Source organism: Mustela erminea, chromosome 11 (assembly GCF_009829155.1).
Source record: "Mustela erminea isolate mMusErm1 chromosome 11, mMusErm1.Pri, whole genome shotgun sequence".
NCBI lineage: Eukaryota > Metazoa > Chordata > Mammalia > Carnivora > Mustelidae > Mustela > Mustela erminea.
Genome location: NC_045624.1, coordinates 13,780,395 through 13,795,848, shown reverse-complemented (window position 1 = coordinate 13,795,848; position 15,454 = coordinate 13,780,395). Strand labels below are relative to the sequence as shown.

The 15,454-nt window shown below is 39.6% G+C and overlaps 1 protein-coding gene and 1 long non-coding RNA gene across 2 annotated transcripts in view; one reads left to right on the top strand and one right to left on the bottom strand.

Moving 5' to 3' along the window:
* Positions 1 to 15,454, bottom strand: part of KDM7A (lysine demethylase 7A) — an 85,489-nt gene that overhangs the window by 22,189 nt on the left and 47,846 nt on the right. The window contains exons 5-11 of the mRNA XM_032304022.1: positions 14,022 to 14,163; positions 13,532 to 13,718; positions 12,169 to 12,331; positions 8,511 to 8,598; positions 7,170 to 7,276; positions 3,553 to 3,644; positions 1,215 to 1,304 (exon numbers count right to left, since the gene is read on the bottom strand). Coding sequence (XP_032159913.1) covers positions 1,215 to 1,304; positions 3,553 to 3,644; positions 7,170 to 7,276; positions 8,511 to 8,598; positions 12,169 to 12,331; positions 13,532 to 13,718; positions 14,022 to 14,163 — 869 coding nt within the window. The remainder of the gene's footprint in view (positions 1 to 1,214; positions 1,305 to 3,552; positions 3,645 to 7,169; positions 7,277 to 8,510; positions 8,599 to 12,168; positions 12,332 to 13,531; positions 13,719 to 14,021; positions 14,164 to 15,454) is intronic.
* On the top strand, positions 926 to 2,264 carry LOC116568561. The gene is made up of 3 exons (XR_004276675.1): positions 926 to 997; positions 1,752 to 1,784; positions 2,140 to 2,264. It is a non-coding gene; the product is annotated as an uncharacterized LOC116568561 (long non-coding RNA).

The window sequence follows — 15,454 nt, the reverse complement described above, 5'->3', positions numbered from 1 at the left end:
TTTTAAAATGACATTTATTCAACTATTATTTTACTTCCCTTAGTAAAGATTTATAGTTTTTTTCATACAGACCCACATCTTTCTTATTGAGTTTATTCTTAGTTTTGGTTATCATATGAGATTTATATTTATTTATACATCTATATATATACTTAAGATTACATATGTTACTTTTGATTTAAAAATCTATTTATATGCAATTACTATCACTCTTTAAAAATAGAAAATATTGGGACGCCTGGATGGCTCAGTTGGTTAAGCAGCTGCCTTCGGCTCAGGTCATGATCCCAGTATCCTGGGATCGAGTCCCACATCTGGCTCATTGCTCGGCGGGGAGCCTGCTTCTCCCTCTGCCTCTGCCTACCACTCTGTCTGCCTGTGCTCGTGCTCTCTCTCTCCCTCTAACAAATAAATAAATAAAATCTTTAAAAAAAAAAAAAAAGAAAATATTTTTCTGCCATGTCTGAACACACTGAAAATTAGATGAAATATTTTATTCAAGGATACTAAATGCAGCAGTTGATTATTTCTTAGATGTATACCTCTCTCCATTCCCCAAATACAGCCCTAATCTGTTAAATTACCAGTTAGCCTCCATTCCTGCACTTAATTTCCTTTCAGTTCAAGCTAGATACTAACAGAACCACCTTCCTGAAGAATTCCTTTAATTGAAATCTCCTTTAATACCCAGAATAGTTCCTAATTAATAAATTAAAACACCTAACCTCAGATTTTATGGGCTTTTATGAAGGGGCATGTACATAATCAAGTTGTTCTAATACTTCAGTCAAGGGGGTCTCCTTGCCGCACACCACTAACAGAATCCCGCTTTCCTAACCAGTTCCAGCCGGCTCGACTCACCCCACCTTACATTTCTTTCTTCCTCTATTTACTTAACACATATTCATCTCTGCCCAACAAAAAAGAATGGGATCTGAAATTTTGTGTACGCTCTATTTCTTATTCTTGGAGGAAGCTGAAGAAACTGAAGTGACTGGTAACTGCTTTCTTATTACCTCTTTAGGATACAGTCCTCTAAATTTCTCTGTAGGACTTTGGAAGCCTGAAAATCTCAGATTCCTTCCAAAAATGCAGCTCATTCTATTTCATCTAAGAGTATAAGGGCTTTTGAATGTTTGTAATGTAATGGTAGATCCATTTGCTTCTCAAAGCAGACAGTAACCAAGCATTTAGATGACCGTTTCTACTCTTACCTCTATTGCTCGAATTACTTTTGAAAGTTCTTTAATAAGATGTCCAGGTCTGACATTGTCTGGGATCTCAAAAGCATGTTCGGATACAAGCTGTATTTGGATTAACAAAGATAAGACAACCAAAGTTATTTACAGTATAATAGATAAAAATTATTTACTTAACAAATTTTGAATTCTCTAGATTTTATAGACAAAGAAAAATACTAGTAAGCCAGGTATCAGAGATCATGTAGTTGGTACAATACTCTTTAAAGAGATTCTTATTAACTTACAAAATCCTCTCAGCTTGCATTAGAGATGAACTGTCCCCCAGTGAATTTTGCATTATACTGAGATATAACACTGTACTCTACCCCTCAAAGCCTATTGGGACTCTTAACTACTATTATAATTAGTAAGGTAACTAATTAAGCCCAACATTTAATTCATAATACATAAGGATTTACAAGTGGGAACACAGGCACTAAAAAATGATCCTATTTCCTATGGGAGGTCTAATTTTTAATAAATTTTTGTAAACTTTTTTTCTTTTACTAGGAAGAAGATCCCATCCATAGGACAGAGGAATCGGTGAGTTACCACACCTATCCAAATGCAAACTACTGTCATTATTTCTTATGTCTATTTCTAAATATTAACCTTTGTATCTAAGAACATTTTTAATTTTTTAGATGCATTCAATACTCTAGTTTTTACTTTTGCTTTATATCTTCTCCTTGGTTTTAGCAGAATCTGTTAAAACAAACTAGTAACAACGTTAAGTGCTAACTTACATGCCAGGCAAGTAAGTGCCAGTCAAGATTCTATACTGTTCTATACTGTTAAGCACTTTCTGAGCGTTAACTCACTAAGCCTTTCAACAACAATGTGACAGAGATACTACTATTAGTCTCATTTTACAATTATGAAATTGTAAATTTCACAGGGCTGAAAGCACAGAGGTTCGCTAGTTTCCTGGCAGCACAGCTGAGATTTGAATCCAAACATCTGACTCCAGAGCCCACGTCCTTGAGCACTGCGCTGAGCCGCATGCCTCTCACCGGGCCACAAGGTGAAGAGAGTTAAATGCAAATATCCTGCTTTTAAAAGAGCACTTCAAATGTCATGAATTAACAGTATTATCACTGATGAATTTTACTGTGCATCAAAATCACCTACAAAGTTTGTTAAAGACAGAGGCTCAGACCCTACCACAAAACTAGTCAGTGTCTCCCAGGGAAGATCCAGGGAGTTTATTTTTTAAAAGACTCTGACAAATACTAATTTGAAAACAACTTATCTAAAGCCTTCAGCAGATAACAAATTTTACAGGTTTTGCAACATATACTTTGTTATTATCTTGTTAAATAGTTCTATAATCTACTTATGCCTTGACTCCTCATCTACATGATGACCTCTCTGACACTCAAAGACTTGATATTTATTTTCCTGATTGTTTCCACAGTGCCCCGCTCTAACGGCTACATACTAGCAGTGATAATACAGTGAAAGGAGTAAAAAGTTACTGGGAGGGTAACCTATTAATAACTGTCTCCAGTATCTCTTAAGAACAGGATTTTTATTTCAAGTGGATGTTCAACAAATTAGTATGGAAATATATTCTCATCAGTTTGCGTATCTATCACTTATTAAAGAGCTGCATGTAAAGTTCCCTGGTCTTCAAGAGCTCATAAACCTAGTGAAGGGGACAGGAATATATTATTTTACAGATACTACTTTTAAGTCCACTGGCATAAGAAACGTGCTACATAAGCAGAAGGGAAGGACACACGGATTCCATATGGGGACCTGGGATGAGCTCTTGGAGGTAGTAGGATTCAAATGCTAACTTCATATTTAGTGAAAATGAAAGCTCCTGCTTGAACTTTGACCTCCCTTTTCCTTCGTCTTTATGAAAAGTCTAGCGCATCGAAAGGCATATGGGCTTTGCAGTCACAGAGACTGAGCTTTAGTCTGAGGTCCTCCACAAGATTCTGGGCAAGTTACATAGAATTATTTGAACCTCAGCTTCTCCATAGTAAAATGGGGATAACAAGAGCAGATGCAAGTTTAAAGTTATTTATTATCCTATATTTACATGTTCATTTCCCAATCAATATCCTAAATATATTTGAATTACTTTCTTTTCCAGATTAAAGAAATACTTAATTCTAATAATATGAACATAAGCCAGCACATTTGTATATACCATACAATAAAATGGAGGCTGTACCAAAAGCATGATTTCCATTCCCTCGACTGCTACCACTCACGTGCTGCCAAAGCAGCATATGGACGCTTGTTTTCAATCTTGCCACAGAAATAATTAACAATTATTTCTCCAAAGAAAACGACTTACTTCTTTCTTCATCCATAACTTTAAAGCAGCATGCAGTGCTTTCACTCCCTGTACTAGGTAAGTTTGAGGCTGGAAACCATCTTCTCTCAGTTCTGTGGGAATGGAAGTGGGTGGGGAAAGGAGTTAGAGGGCCCCCAAGGTAACACGGTTAGCTTCAGCTGCTGAGCCACCAACTGTCAAACTGTGTAACTGCCGAGTGCCCAGAGGGGAAAACAGTGAAATAAAAAGCAAGAAAGAAAAAGAAATGACATTAAATGTAGTTGTACTGAAGGCTCCAAGTAAAAGGGAGCTCACCGACAGTCTGAGCAAGAGACAAGTCGTGGAACAATGTCAGTATGGGCCTACTCACATGAACTCTATCAATGGAAACTATTAAACTACTTCATCATCTGTGACACAGGTGATAAAACTGAAGAAAAGGATTACCACAAAACTCAGGACAGGGGTTCTCTTCAGAAGGGAAGGAGGAGGGTGCAATGGGAAACACGGATGTTTCTAAGGCACTGGCAAGGCTGAGCCAGTGGTACAGGCGACCCAGGTGAGCCTGTAATTAATATTCAAACTGTTAGAACCGTGTATGTGTGTATGCCGTGTGCGGTCTATACAGTCAGCTACAAGGTGGGACATAGCTCACAAATGTAAAGGTAAATACACCACACACACATACATCTTTTCTGGGTCTTTAAAATCATCTGAAACTCGGGACGCCTGGGTGGCTCAGTTGGTTGGACGACTGCCTTCGGCTCAGGTCATGATCCTGGAGTCCCGGGATCGAGTCCCACATCGGGCTCCCAGCTCCATGGGGAGTCTGCTTCTCCCTCTGACCTTCTCCTCGCTCATGTTCTCTCTCACTGTCTCTCTCTCAAATAAATAAATAAAATCTTTAAAAAAAAAAAAAAAAAAAAAAAAAAAAAAAAAAAAAATCATCTGAAACTCACACAAAAATGTATCAGATGTGGTCAAACATGCAGGGAAGCCGAAGCAAAAACAAAAGGTTTCACTTCTGTCCAATGGCTGATTTACTTACATATGTCCAAAACTAGTTCTCTGTTTTATTATTACTGACCCTAAATGCAGTTAAGTTTCATACTATCTCTTTCCATTTACCCAATCATGGAAGCCTTATAAATGTCTGAGAGCCCGGAAATACTGGGCCACGATGGAAGGTTAAAAGATCAGGGATGAAAGAACATAATGTGGCAGGGTAAGACCAGCATCGCTGCTTCCAGGCTGAATGCTGGGACGACGGCAGCTGGTGCAACGGTGGTTTTGCCCCAGACTCAGCGGGACTGGACTGACTCACTAGTATGGCCGGGTCTCCTGTCCTGTATCGATCCAGCAGACTGGCCTTCCAATATCCTTTTACAGTAATCTTCTTCAGCTGTTGATGTATAGGGTCATGTTTTCAATCAGACCTCAATATTTCTAAACTCTCAAGGCGCCTGGGTGGCTCAATTGTTAAGCATCTGCCTTTGGCTCGGGTCATGATCCCGGGGTCCTGGGATCGAGCCCTGTATCAGGCTCCATGGTAGGAGGCTTGCTTCTCCCTTTCCCACTCCCCCTGCTCCTGTTCCCTCTCTCTGTGTGTTTCTCTCTGTCAAATAAATAAATTAAAAAAAATATATTTCTGAACTCTCAATAGCCTAGAACAAAGGCTAAATCATTGTTCTAAGATTAAGCACTTTGCTGTTTGTGGCTGCAAGAGGAACAGCCAGATTTTACCTTTCAGATAAATTCTTAATTTGTCCTAAAGAGGTGATTGATGAACCCCTCCTGGACATTAGGAAAAAGCATCACTTGAGGGGTGGGTATATGTAAATGAGAAAGAAAAAATGGAAAAAGGCTCTGCACTTCCTTTTTTTTTTTTTTCCTTTGAAGATTTTATTTATTTGACAAAAAGGACACAACGAGAGAGGGAACACTAGCAGGGGAGTAGGAGACAGAGAAGCAGGCTCCCTGCTGAGTCTGAGCCCACCCAGGAGCCCCAGGCCTGAAATGAGTACTAACTGCCAATCTCCTATCTGGAGGGTTTGGTAACTGGGTTTTATTTCCAAAACACAAGGACATTTATACATGTTTTTGGAAGTATTTGTAAGTGTTCCTATTTTTCTAGGCTTCTACTTGGAGAGGAGACTGAAAACTTTACTGCCCAGTACCCCACTGGAAACTACACACGGCAACACTATGTGTGGTCCCCTGGAGATTCCTGCAACCAAAACACCAAGACACGCTCACTGAGCACAGGTGCCTCAGCCTTGCCAATACCTGAAAACACTGAGTGAGTCAGGGGCTCAGGGTAAGAGCGCATTTCTGGAGAAAGACTGGTCTTGTGCAGGAAGCAGCCAATCCCCTTCAGCCACAGGCTCCTTCCTCTGCCATCTCTCTCTCTCTGCACCACTTCAGACACTGATCTCTATCTGTACTGCTCCAAGGTGTGGGATGGGGCCCTACGGCTTTTCCCAAGGAGAGTGAGGTTGTTTTCTGTTTTTGCTGTTTGAGGAAAAAATCATAAATGACTTTTATCATTAATTCTGTGCATGTTATCCTGGGAAGTAAGTTACTGATTCTTCTCATTTTACCTTTTCTTCCTGTGTAACTTTTAAATGGGGGGGGGGGGGGTGCCCTATGTTTAGAACAGACTTTACTATAATCTGTTTCTATCTGTTCTTCTGAAAATTCATTATAATAATAGCACTATCTGCAAACTGACAAGGAAAGTCAGATAACACAAAAACACCATGAACTCTATTCTCACAGGCACAAGGGAAAGAATGGTCAGAAGTAGATGTGACAATCAGCCTCCAGCTTGACTGCTCAAAGATTATTAAACCAAAGATAAAACACCAAAATCTGAAATTCTGTAGGAAAAAAGGTAGCTAGGTTTAAATAAAAGAATGTCCTGGGCACCTGGGTGGCTCAGTCAGTTAAGCGTCTACCCTTGGCTCAGGTCATGATCTCAGGGTCCTGGGACTGAGTCCCACACTGGGCTCCCTGCTCAGTGGAGAGCTTGCTTCTCCCTCTCCTTCTACCCCTCCTACCTCCTTGTGTTCTCTCTCCTTCTCAAATAAATAAATTCTTTCAAAAATTAAAAATTAAAAAAAAGGAACCATCTTCTTCAACAGACTCAAAGTCTGACCTTCAGCTGGTTTGCGCTAACAGGTGCCTTGGACCAGCCAGCATCACAGTCCTAACAGTAATGGCTCAGGCACTCCCTGGTTCTCTCAGGACATGAAAAATCCCCTCGATTTGTAAAAACAAATGTTTAGGAACACACATGACAGTAACAGTCCCATAGCTTGAACTGTACTTTTGTGAGGGAAGCACGTTTACATGCCTGACACTGTGTGCAGGGTACTAGAGTCCAAGGGGAAATGAACATTTTCCAGCACTTCCTGTGTTGCTCTGATGCAGCTCTTCATAGATCTGATTTTTAAGGCTATGGGCTAGACATTAATGTGCTAGAAAGTTTCTTGGCAGGGGGAAATCATGCATTTTAAAAAACAAAACAGGGGCAATAGCTACACCATAATAATAAAAAAAAAAGGCCCCTCTTTCTATCAGTGGCTTTTCATGAATTTACAAACATCATGCATCATAATGTACAGATTATGAATTACCTTTCAAGGTTTCCAGCAAATTTTTGGCTACAAACCAACATATGGCTTCAAAGAAAGGGAATTTGAAAAGATCTGGTGTTTTTAGCCTTTTTTCCATCTCGTAACACCTAAAGAAAATTTGAAGAAACTTATTAATATTAACATTTCCAAGTTAAATGGAGGCAACCAACTTAAGGAAAATAAAACAAGCAGGCCACAATACGTAAGGCCAGTCAAGTAGTGTGTATCACCTAACACCACCACACTTGAACAAGAATGAACTGTGATCTTATCCAGCTCGGACCTTAACAAATCGGACAGTATACTGAAGATTTATACTGGGGTCTTCCCAAAGATCAGAACCCTGGGATTTGCATCGTAGTTTTAGCAAAAGGAATGTTATAAGGGTTCCACCGTAACAAATAAAACAGCATGTGTAGAAAACAGCTCCCTATGTTAGCACCACAACACCCACTCAGAGTTTTCTTTAGGCTCTACTACACCCGGCGTTGGTCACGGTGAGAAGACAGGATCCACAGCCTGCCAGTGTTATGCTTCTGTGGGAGTCCTGGCAGCAGTCCCCATAGCCAGTAGTCATCTTTCCCCCAGGGACACTCCAGGTAGAGAAACAAGATTCACATCTGATGGGTGTGGGAGGTGCCCCCACTTCGAGCTTCACGGCGCTATTTCTCACAGTATCTCCACAGACACAGAGCTCCCAGCATTCCCCCTGGGCACGCCAGGTTACAAGAGTCACCACATTCAGGAAAGCCCAAAGACATGGCTTCTGCCTGGGCATCTCTAGTTCTCCCGGTCCTGATGCAGTTAATTAATCAGAAATCATTTTACCTTAAGCCATGTAGCTTGGTAACATTCTACTCTCTTCAGACCACCAGAGGAATAGAGTTACCCAAAGGTCAGTCTCAGACAGAAGGGGAAACAGCTGTTAATCCTTTACCCACAGCAAACTAAAGCAGGTGTTCTGACAGCAGTCCTGACTTAGGATGACTTTCCCCCTGCACCATGTAACACCTGAGTCCGGCTGGATTTGGTTCATTCCCCTAACTATAAAAACAGGCAAACAATAGAGTCCACATTTTATAAAATTTTGAAATTCAGGGTTACATTTCGTATCAAACTGAATAAATGACTCTGTTTTTAGGGTTGAAATGCATCAAGGAGTCATCCTGACAAAATTTTATAATACATTTGGTTTAAAGGTCCTTCATAATTCCTCAGGGCCTACCTCCCTCCATGAGAATGCAATTAAAATACATTGCTGAATTAGTTTTTCTAGAACTTTAGAAATAATATCTTATTTAAGAAAAGACAAAAGATCCGTTAAATACTGATGACACAAACCTGAGCTGCATGCCAATGTTAAGGTTGTGCAGAAAGTTCCCCCCAAAAGCCATACAGTCCTGAGATGTGAGCACAGCATGAATCCACCCTGGAACAGTTAAAATGCGCATCAGTGAGTTTTCAATATTTAAACCAAACAAATGTGATAACTACCTGTGAAATGAGAAACTCAAAATATCAACATCAGTTTCCTTCCTACTCCGCCAGAGCTCGAGAAGCTGATGCTGATTATTATCTGTAGACACATTCCTTCAAGTATTTATGAAGAACCGAACACATGCCAGACTCTGCTGACTTTGAGTAAACAAATGCATTGATCCAATCAGACGAAATCATGGTACAGGATAGGTGATGGGTTTTGTGGTTGTTGCTGTTTTAGTTTTTTAGCTTACAAACGTAATCCAACTTCTCGTTGAAGATGTTCCTCCGAGAGGAGTCAAATGTGGTAAGAATGAAGTGAGCACATTGCCATTACAGGGACACGGGACTGGCCAAGCCCTTCCCCTCTTCATTAGCGCCGTCCTGAGGCAAGCAGTGCCCTGAGGGACTAAGCAAGGAGCAAGAGCGGGACCCGAGGGGAGACCTGGCGCTAAGGAGAAAAAGGCAGATCACCCACGGTTCACTGTGAAGGGTTATGGGTCCTAAGATACAAACGGTGGCAATTAAAATGATGTCTTATTTTCCCATAAACATGTCTTCAAAGTAAGAATTGTTTCTAAGAGGTGATGCCTAACTTTTGGGGAAAAAAAAAAAATCCACAGGCTGAACATAAAGCTTTCGTGCAAATGTATAAATATACACATATGTTTGCATGTAAAAATTCATTATTAAAACAGACCCCATATTCTTTCTATTTTTCACTTTTTGATCCCTCATTGTGCTGTGGCACACATGAAAAATATTCCTTTAAAGACCGACTTTCAAGGGGTGCCATTTGTATGCTTAAAGGCACAAAGCCTTCAGCTTCACCCTGAAATCACAAATGAAAATTTTTTGTCAGCTACAAATCCTGTAGATCAGTGGTTCTCTACAGCACAGAAGCAGCGCTGCCTGTATAGGATGTTTTGGAAAGTCTGAAGGACTTGCTTTGATTGTCCATGATGAAGAGGCATTAGTGTCATTGCCTGAGCGGGAGCCAGGGATGCAACACGCAGGCCACTCCACATAGTAAGAAAGTCGTGCACTACTCAGGGCTCTCTGCTGGGCATTCACACAGGCACAAAATCTGTCATTAATGGTCTAAGTCAAGAAACTCTAAGTCCATCATATATGTAAGCAAAGTATTTTTTGCACAGTTTTGGCCCAATTTTCTGAAAAAACAACAGTCCCTATGGCAGTGGTTTTCTGGATGGGGTCTCCAGCCCGGCAGCATCAGCCAGCAACTGGGAACCTTTAGAAATGCAATTACCAGCACCACCCCCAAAGCCTCTCAGATCTACTGAATCAGAACCGCTGGGGATAAGGCCCAGCAATCCATGTTTTAGTAAGTCCTCCAGGTGATTCTAATGCTCAATGACATTTGAGAACCAATAATCTACACGAATGCTCTAGAACTTGAGTTGCCAATCATACACCTGTATGAGCAGGCACATTTTAAAATAGTATTTTATTATGAATTGCTTTTCAGTTTCTTCTTTCTGTTCTAGTTAGATCACTACATCAATTTGGGGAGAAACAACTGGTATAGGAGTTTATATCATGAATGAATTTGAATCCAAGATTTTGAAGGGGGCATTAACAAAAGATTTGTTACAAAAGGGAGCCCTGGGAAAAGGATTTAAGAGAGGAGCTGAGCCCATGCACAATAAAAAATATTGATACTTATCTAGATTTATAAATTCTGGTGGTTCTAGACATTCATTCATTCATTTATTCAATACATATTTATTATTACATACACCAGAGGCAGGCAAGAGAGCAAGACCTGTGGCAACAAATCCCCGTGAACTCTGCAGCCATTAAGGTCACCCAAATCAGAAAAACATTAATTCTCAAAACCAGTGGCTGGATGAGTCCACACCCTGCATTCAGTCAATCTCAAAGTGACATGCCTGATAACCTATACTTGAGGCGATAGCTAAGGCTGGTGTTCAGTTCCTTCCCAGGGTCCCTCAAAATATACCCACTGCCTCCAGTGTCCCAGGGCAGCAGCCCAGATTCTTAGAGCAGGCTCAGCCTCTGATAGCAATGTAGAGCCAAACAGTTAAAACTGAAAACATGTCAACAAAATTTTAAAATTTTGTGCAAAGGACATTACAAAGAACATATAAACAAAGTGCAAAGAGATAAGCCCCAGAATAGGAGAGTTACTTGTAGGTCATAGATTTGGATATATCTAGATCGTGTATCTGGTATACAGAATATATCAAGAACGCTTACAACTCAACAATAAAAAGACAAATAACCCAACTTAAAAACAGACGAAGAATTTGAATAGACATTTCTCCAAAGACAGATACACAAATAGCCAAGAAGCACAAGAAAAAAAGTTCAGCATCATTATTCATTAAGGAAACGCAAATCAAAACCACAGTAGGATACCTTCACTTCACATCTACTAGAACGGTCAAAGTGAAAAAGATAATTACAGTGTTGGTAAAGATGCGGAGAAACTGGAACATGTGTACATTGCTGGTGGGAATGTAAAGTGGTGAAACCATATGGAAGAGTTTAGCAGGTCCTCAAAAAGCTAAACATCATAAATGCTATGGCCCCACCATTTCATTACTAGGTGTATATATATAAAACCACAAAAACTTCTACAAAAATGTTCAAAGCATCACTATTCATAATAGCCAATGTCTATCAACTGATGAATGGATAAACAAAATGAGGTCTATCCATAATAGTGGTGTATCATTTGGCCATAAAAAATAATGAAGCACTGACACGTGATACAACATGGAGGAGCCCAGTGCACATTAAGCCAGCTAAAAGAAGCTAGATACAAAAGGCCACGTATTCCGTATGTTATACACGAAATATCCAGAATAGGCAAATCCACAGAGACAGAAAGTACATGAAGTGGTTGCCAGGGACTCAGGGGAGAAGACCGCCTATTAACTGGTATGGGTTTGTTTTTGAGGTGATGAAATGTTCTGGAAGTGGTATGGGTGCACAACTTTGGTAATCTACCAAAAACCACTGACATGTACACTTTGAAAGGATAAATATTATGGTATAGGAATTTTTTAAAAGATTATTTATTTATATTTATGTATTTATTTATATGTATCAGAGAGAGAGAGAGAGAGAGAGAGCACAAGCAGGTAAAGTGACAGGCAGAGGCAGAGAGAGAAGCAGGCTCCCCCCGAGCAAGGAGCCTGATGCGGGACTAGATCCCAGGACTGTGGGATCATGACTGGAGCCGAAAGCAGTGGCTTAACTGACTGAGCCACCCAGGTGCCCCGGTGTATGAATTTTATCTGAATAAAAATTAAAATGAAGGCAAATGACAGAAAACACAATTCCAAAACAGGTTCTAATTGCAAGAAAAGCCCTTTAAGGGACAAAGCAGTGAAAAGTCCAAGGTCAGAATTATCTCTCAGGCCACGCAAAGCTATTTTCTACCATGTTAAAGCCAGAGCTTCCAATAAAATGCCGACTCTGTGCAACTGAGCATCAACTATGGGGGGAGGGAATGGGATGAAAGCCTTACCTGTAGGAACAAATAAAGTATGTCCCTGCTTTACCACACATTTGTAGCATTTATCCACCTTATCTCCAAAGAACACCTCACTCTGGGTCACAGATGAACTCCAAGACTCATAGAGTGCCAAGTTTTCATCTGTTGGCTTTATCAAATAGAAAATCTTCTCACCCTAGAAGGAAGTAATCACACTATTTTTGAAAAAAAAAAAAGCCACTCTTAGGATGGCCCACATGGATGCGATTTCCCAATATAATGATCTAAATCAAATTAGATAATTATCGGATTTTTTTTTTAGGCTCAAGAGGACATCTTTCACAAATCTGATCAATAATTACTGCCCTTAATAAGCATCTTCACAAAAGCTAAAGCTCCCCCTCCAAAACACGACCAGGGGTCAATAAAGCAGGGTTGGAGAAACAGTTACAAGAGAGGAGAGTAAACAATCATAAACACCTTACTGATCTCATTTTTAAGGTATGGAAGTAAACGCATGTTAATAGGCCCAGGTCACAGAGTCATCTCTGCAACTTTGCCCTTGCCCCTAAGATCTAGGACTATTTTTTTCAAAGACCGGTAAATAAACTTCCTTTGATCAACTAGCCCCTGCCTTCTCACGGAGAAGAGAAGAGGTTCAGGAGCTCAAGGACACAGTGTCGAGTACAGTCCAGAGCGCTGCTGAAGCATGGGCACTGTACACAGAACTGGTTCTAGATCAGCACTGTCCAACACATCTTTGTGTGATGATGGAAATGTCTTCTATCTGCACTATACATTAGTCGTAAGCCACATGTGGCTACCGAGCACTTGAAATGTCACTAGTGTAAAGAAGGAACTGAATTTTAAATTATATTTAATTATAATTATTTAAATTTAGCTACATATGGCCAGTGGCTACTGTATAGTCCAATTCTAGATAAAGCAAGGTGAATATAAGCGGCCAAGAAAAATTAGGTGTTTTTTTTCATGGGCATTTCTGACTCATTCAACTAGCTGTCCTGGCCTACCCTTAAAATCAGAAGGAAGTATTACTGTAATTATGCTGTAATCAGGTATTTGATTCAGGGATTAACTGATAGTTGACTAGGGTGAAAAGGAAATAGAGACGAAAGGCTGCAAGTGACCAATTTTTGAGACAGGGACAAAAAAAAAGGAATGTAAATATAAAATAAAAGCATGGTGGCCTCTCCATTACTTGAGATTTAAAAAAAAGAAAAACCATAATGCTTAAAGGTAAAACGCTGGAGCCTACTTAAAAAGTACAAAAACTTCCCTCGTAATAAATGTCATTTACAGCGAATGAATGCATTCCTGGAAAAACAGGACTAAATGTTTCTGTCAGTAAGAGGAGAAAGAAATGCCCCAGTCTTACCCAGAGGACATGGTACCAGACTGAAGTTCCACCAAAGTCAATGTGGAAATCCGTGTAGCTATCTTGAACTCCCATTAAGCAGTACTTCTGAACAAATGGCTTGGGAAAAACTGAATCATCTGGCCAGTAATTTTCCACCCAGGAAAGTTTTCTGGCTATATCAGGGACCTCCACCAATTCAGACATCCTTTAAAAAAACAAACACACATATACACACATCCCCACATCATGCAAATTGAAAGTTCTTAAAAGTTTCATTTCCCATCTCAACCCAAACCAAGAAATTAAGTGGAACTCTAGGTTAACAATACGTAAAAGATTAAAATTCATTATTTCTAAATATTCTCTGTATGTGTCAAAGCAAAATGTACATTGCTATGACTGGACCGCTTCAGAAGTCATAATTAGATTTCATACTGAAATAAATGTATCATTAACTACATTTAGCTAACACTGAGAAGACTAAACCAAAATGTCCAGAACTACTCACTTTGTATCTGAAAATTCAAGGCTGATCACATTTAACACTTTTGGTCTGTTAGGATTCATGAAGTATTTAACATAATTGTGAAGGGTCATTTTGCTGTCTGCCTGCCTCGCCACATCGATGACGTCTATCACTTTGTCACCACCTGCAGAGAAAAATTATAGTCTTGTTATTGGGCTTAAGAGTTACAGCAATAGATGCCCTAAACAAAAATATTTTAAAGACTATATTTACTTAAAGCCAACCATAAAACTACATAGCCTAGACAAAGATTCTGCCAGTATCCTTACTTTTTAAGTACAACTGGTACTTCTGAAAAAGGGGGCTGCTTTTGAGGGAAAGAATAAAGCAATAAAGACAGAGTTACTAATTTAACAATGAGGGTGAAAACTTAAATGCTTACAAAGTTTTCTACATACTACTGATTTCAGTGTGCAGCTCACATGGACAAAAATGCATTATACTGGTATGTGGGAACTGGGCCACGTGCTCTGCATTTTCAACGTCCCCATGCATAAGACGAGGGGACTGTCTTTGTCCTTCCGCTCCTCTAACACCTAAGATTCTATCATTTAGAAAAACCAGTCAGTCGCTGTGGAATTAGTGAACAATGTAACTATGACAATTTCTGCTTGCCACGTAGTGTCTTCTCTTCCAACATTCTGCTTCAAGAAAAAAATCGGTGGGTAGGAAGCAAAAATCAGTTCATATTAATGCATGTGAAATGAGTTCTCAATTGGGATTAATTTAGATTTTTTCCTATAAAACCATGAGGTGTCTCTCACCCATCACTGTACAGTCACCCTAGAAAGCAAACCCAGTTTTGTAATGTCCTATAGGACAGACGGTGAATTCAAAATATGACAATACTTAATCAATCTGAAAGAGAAATCAAATAAATGCTATTTTCTCACTTTAGTGTAACTTTATATTAACGTGCTGCCTAGTAAACTTTATTGTGTACCTAAGAGGCAAAACAGTTGTTAACCAAAGCATTTTACAATGCTAAAAAGTAAACTATCTAGGCGTTTGAATATTTTTCCTATACTTACATTACACTAGCCACTTATTTTACAGTGCTATTTATGCAAACAGGCCAGGTTAAACCTCAGCCTCATCTCCTAGTCTATCAAATAATTCAGAATTAGTGAATGCGAAGTCATGACATTAAACTGTGTTTCCTCAGTGAAGCATTTATCAATGAAAACTGTCACTCAGTGGCTCAATAAAGGGACAAGTTCTCCAGCATTTTCTACTCGGGAGATAATGCATCACAGTAAATGTACTGTTCAGAGTCAAGGTCGATTTGAGCTCTAATCCTCAAAAACATCTCTATCCACAACTGGTAAGGAATGAGATCTACATACAGTCAGTTTTATCTACAGATACCGAGATGAGAATAAACAAAATGACTGACAATGTTGAGAAGAATGCAA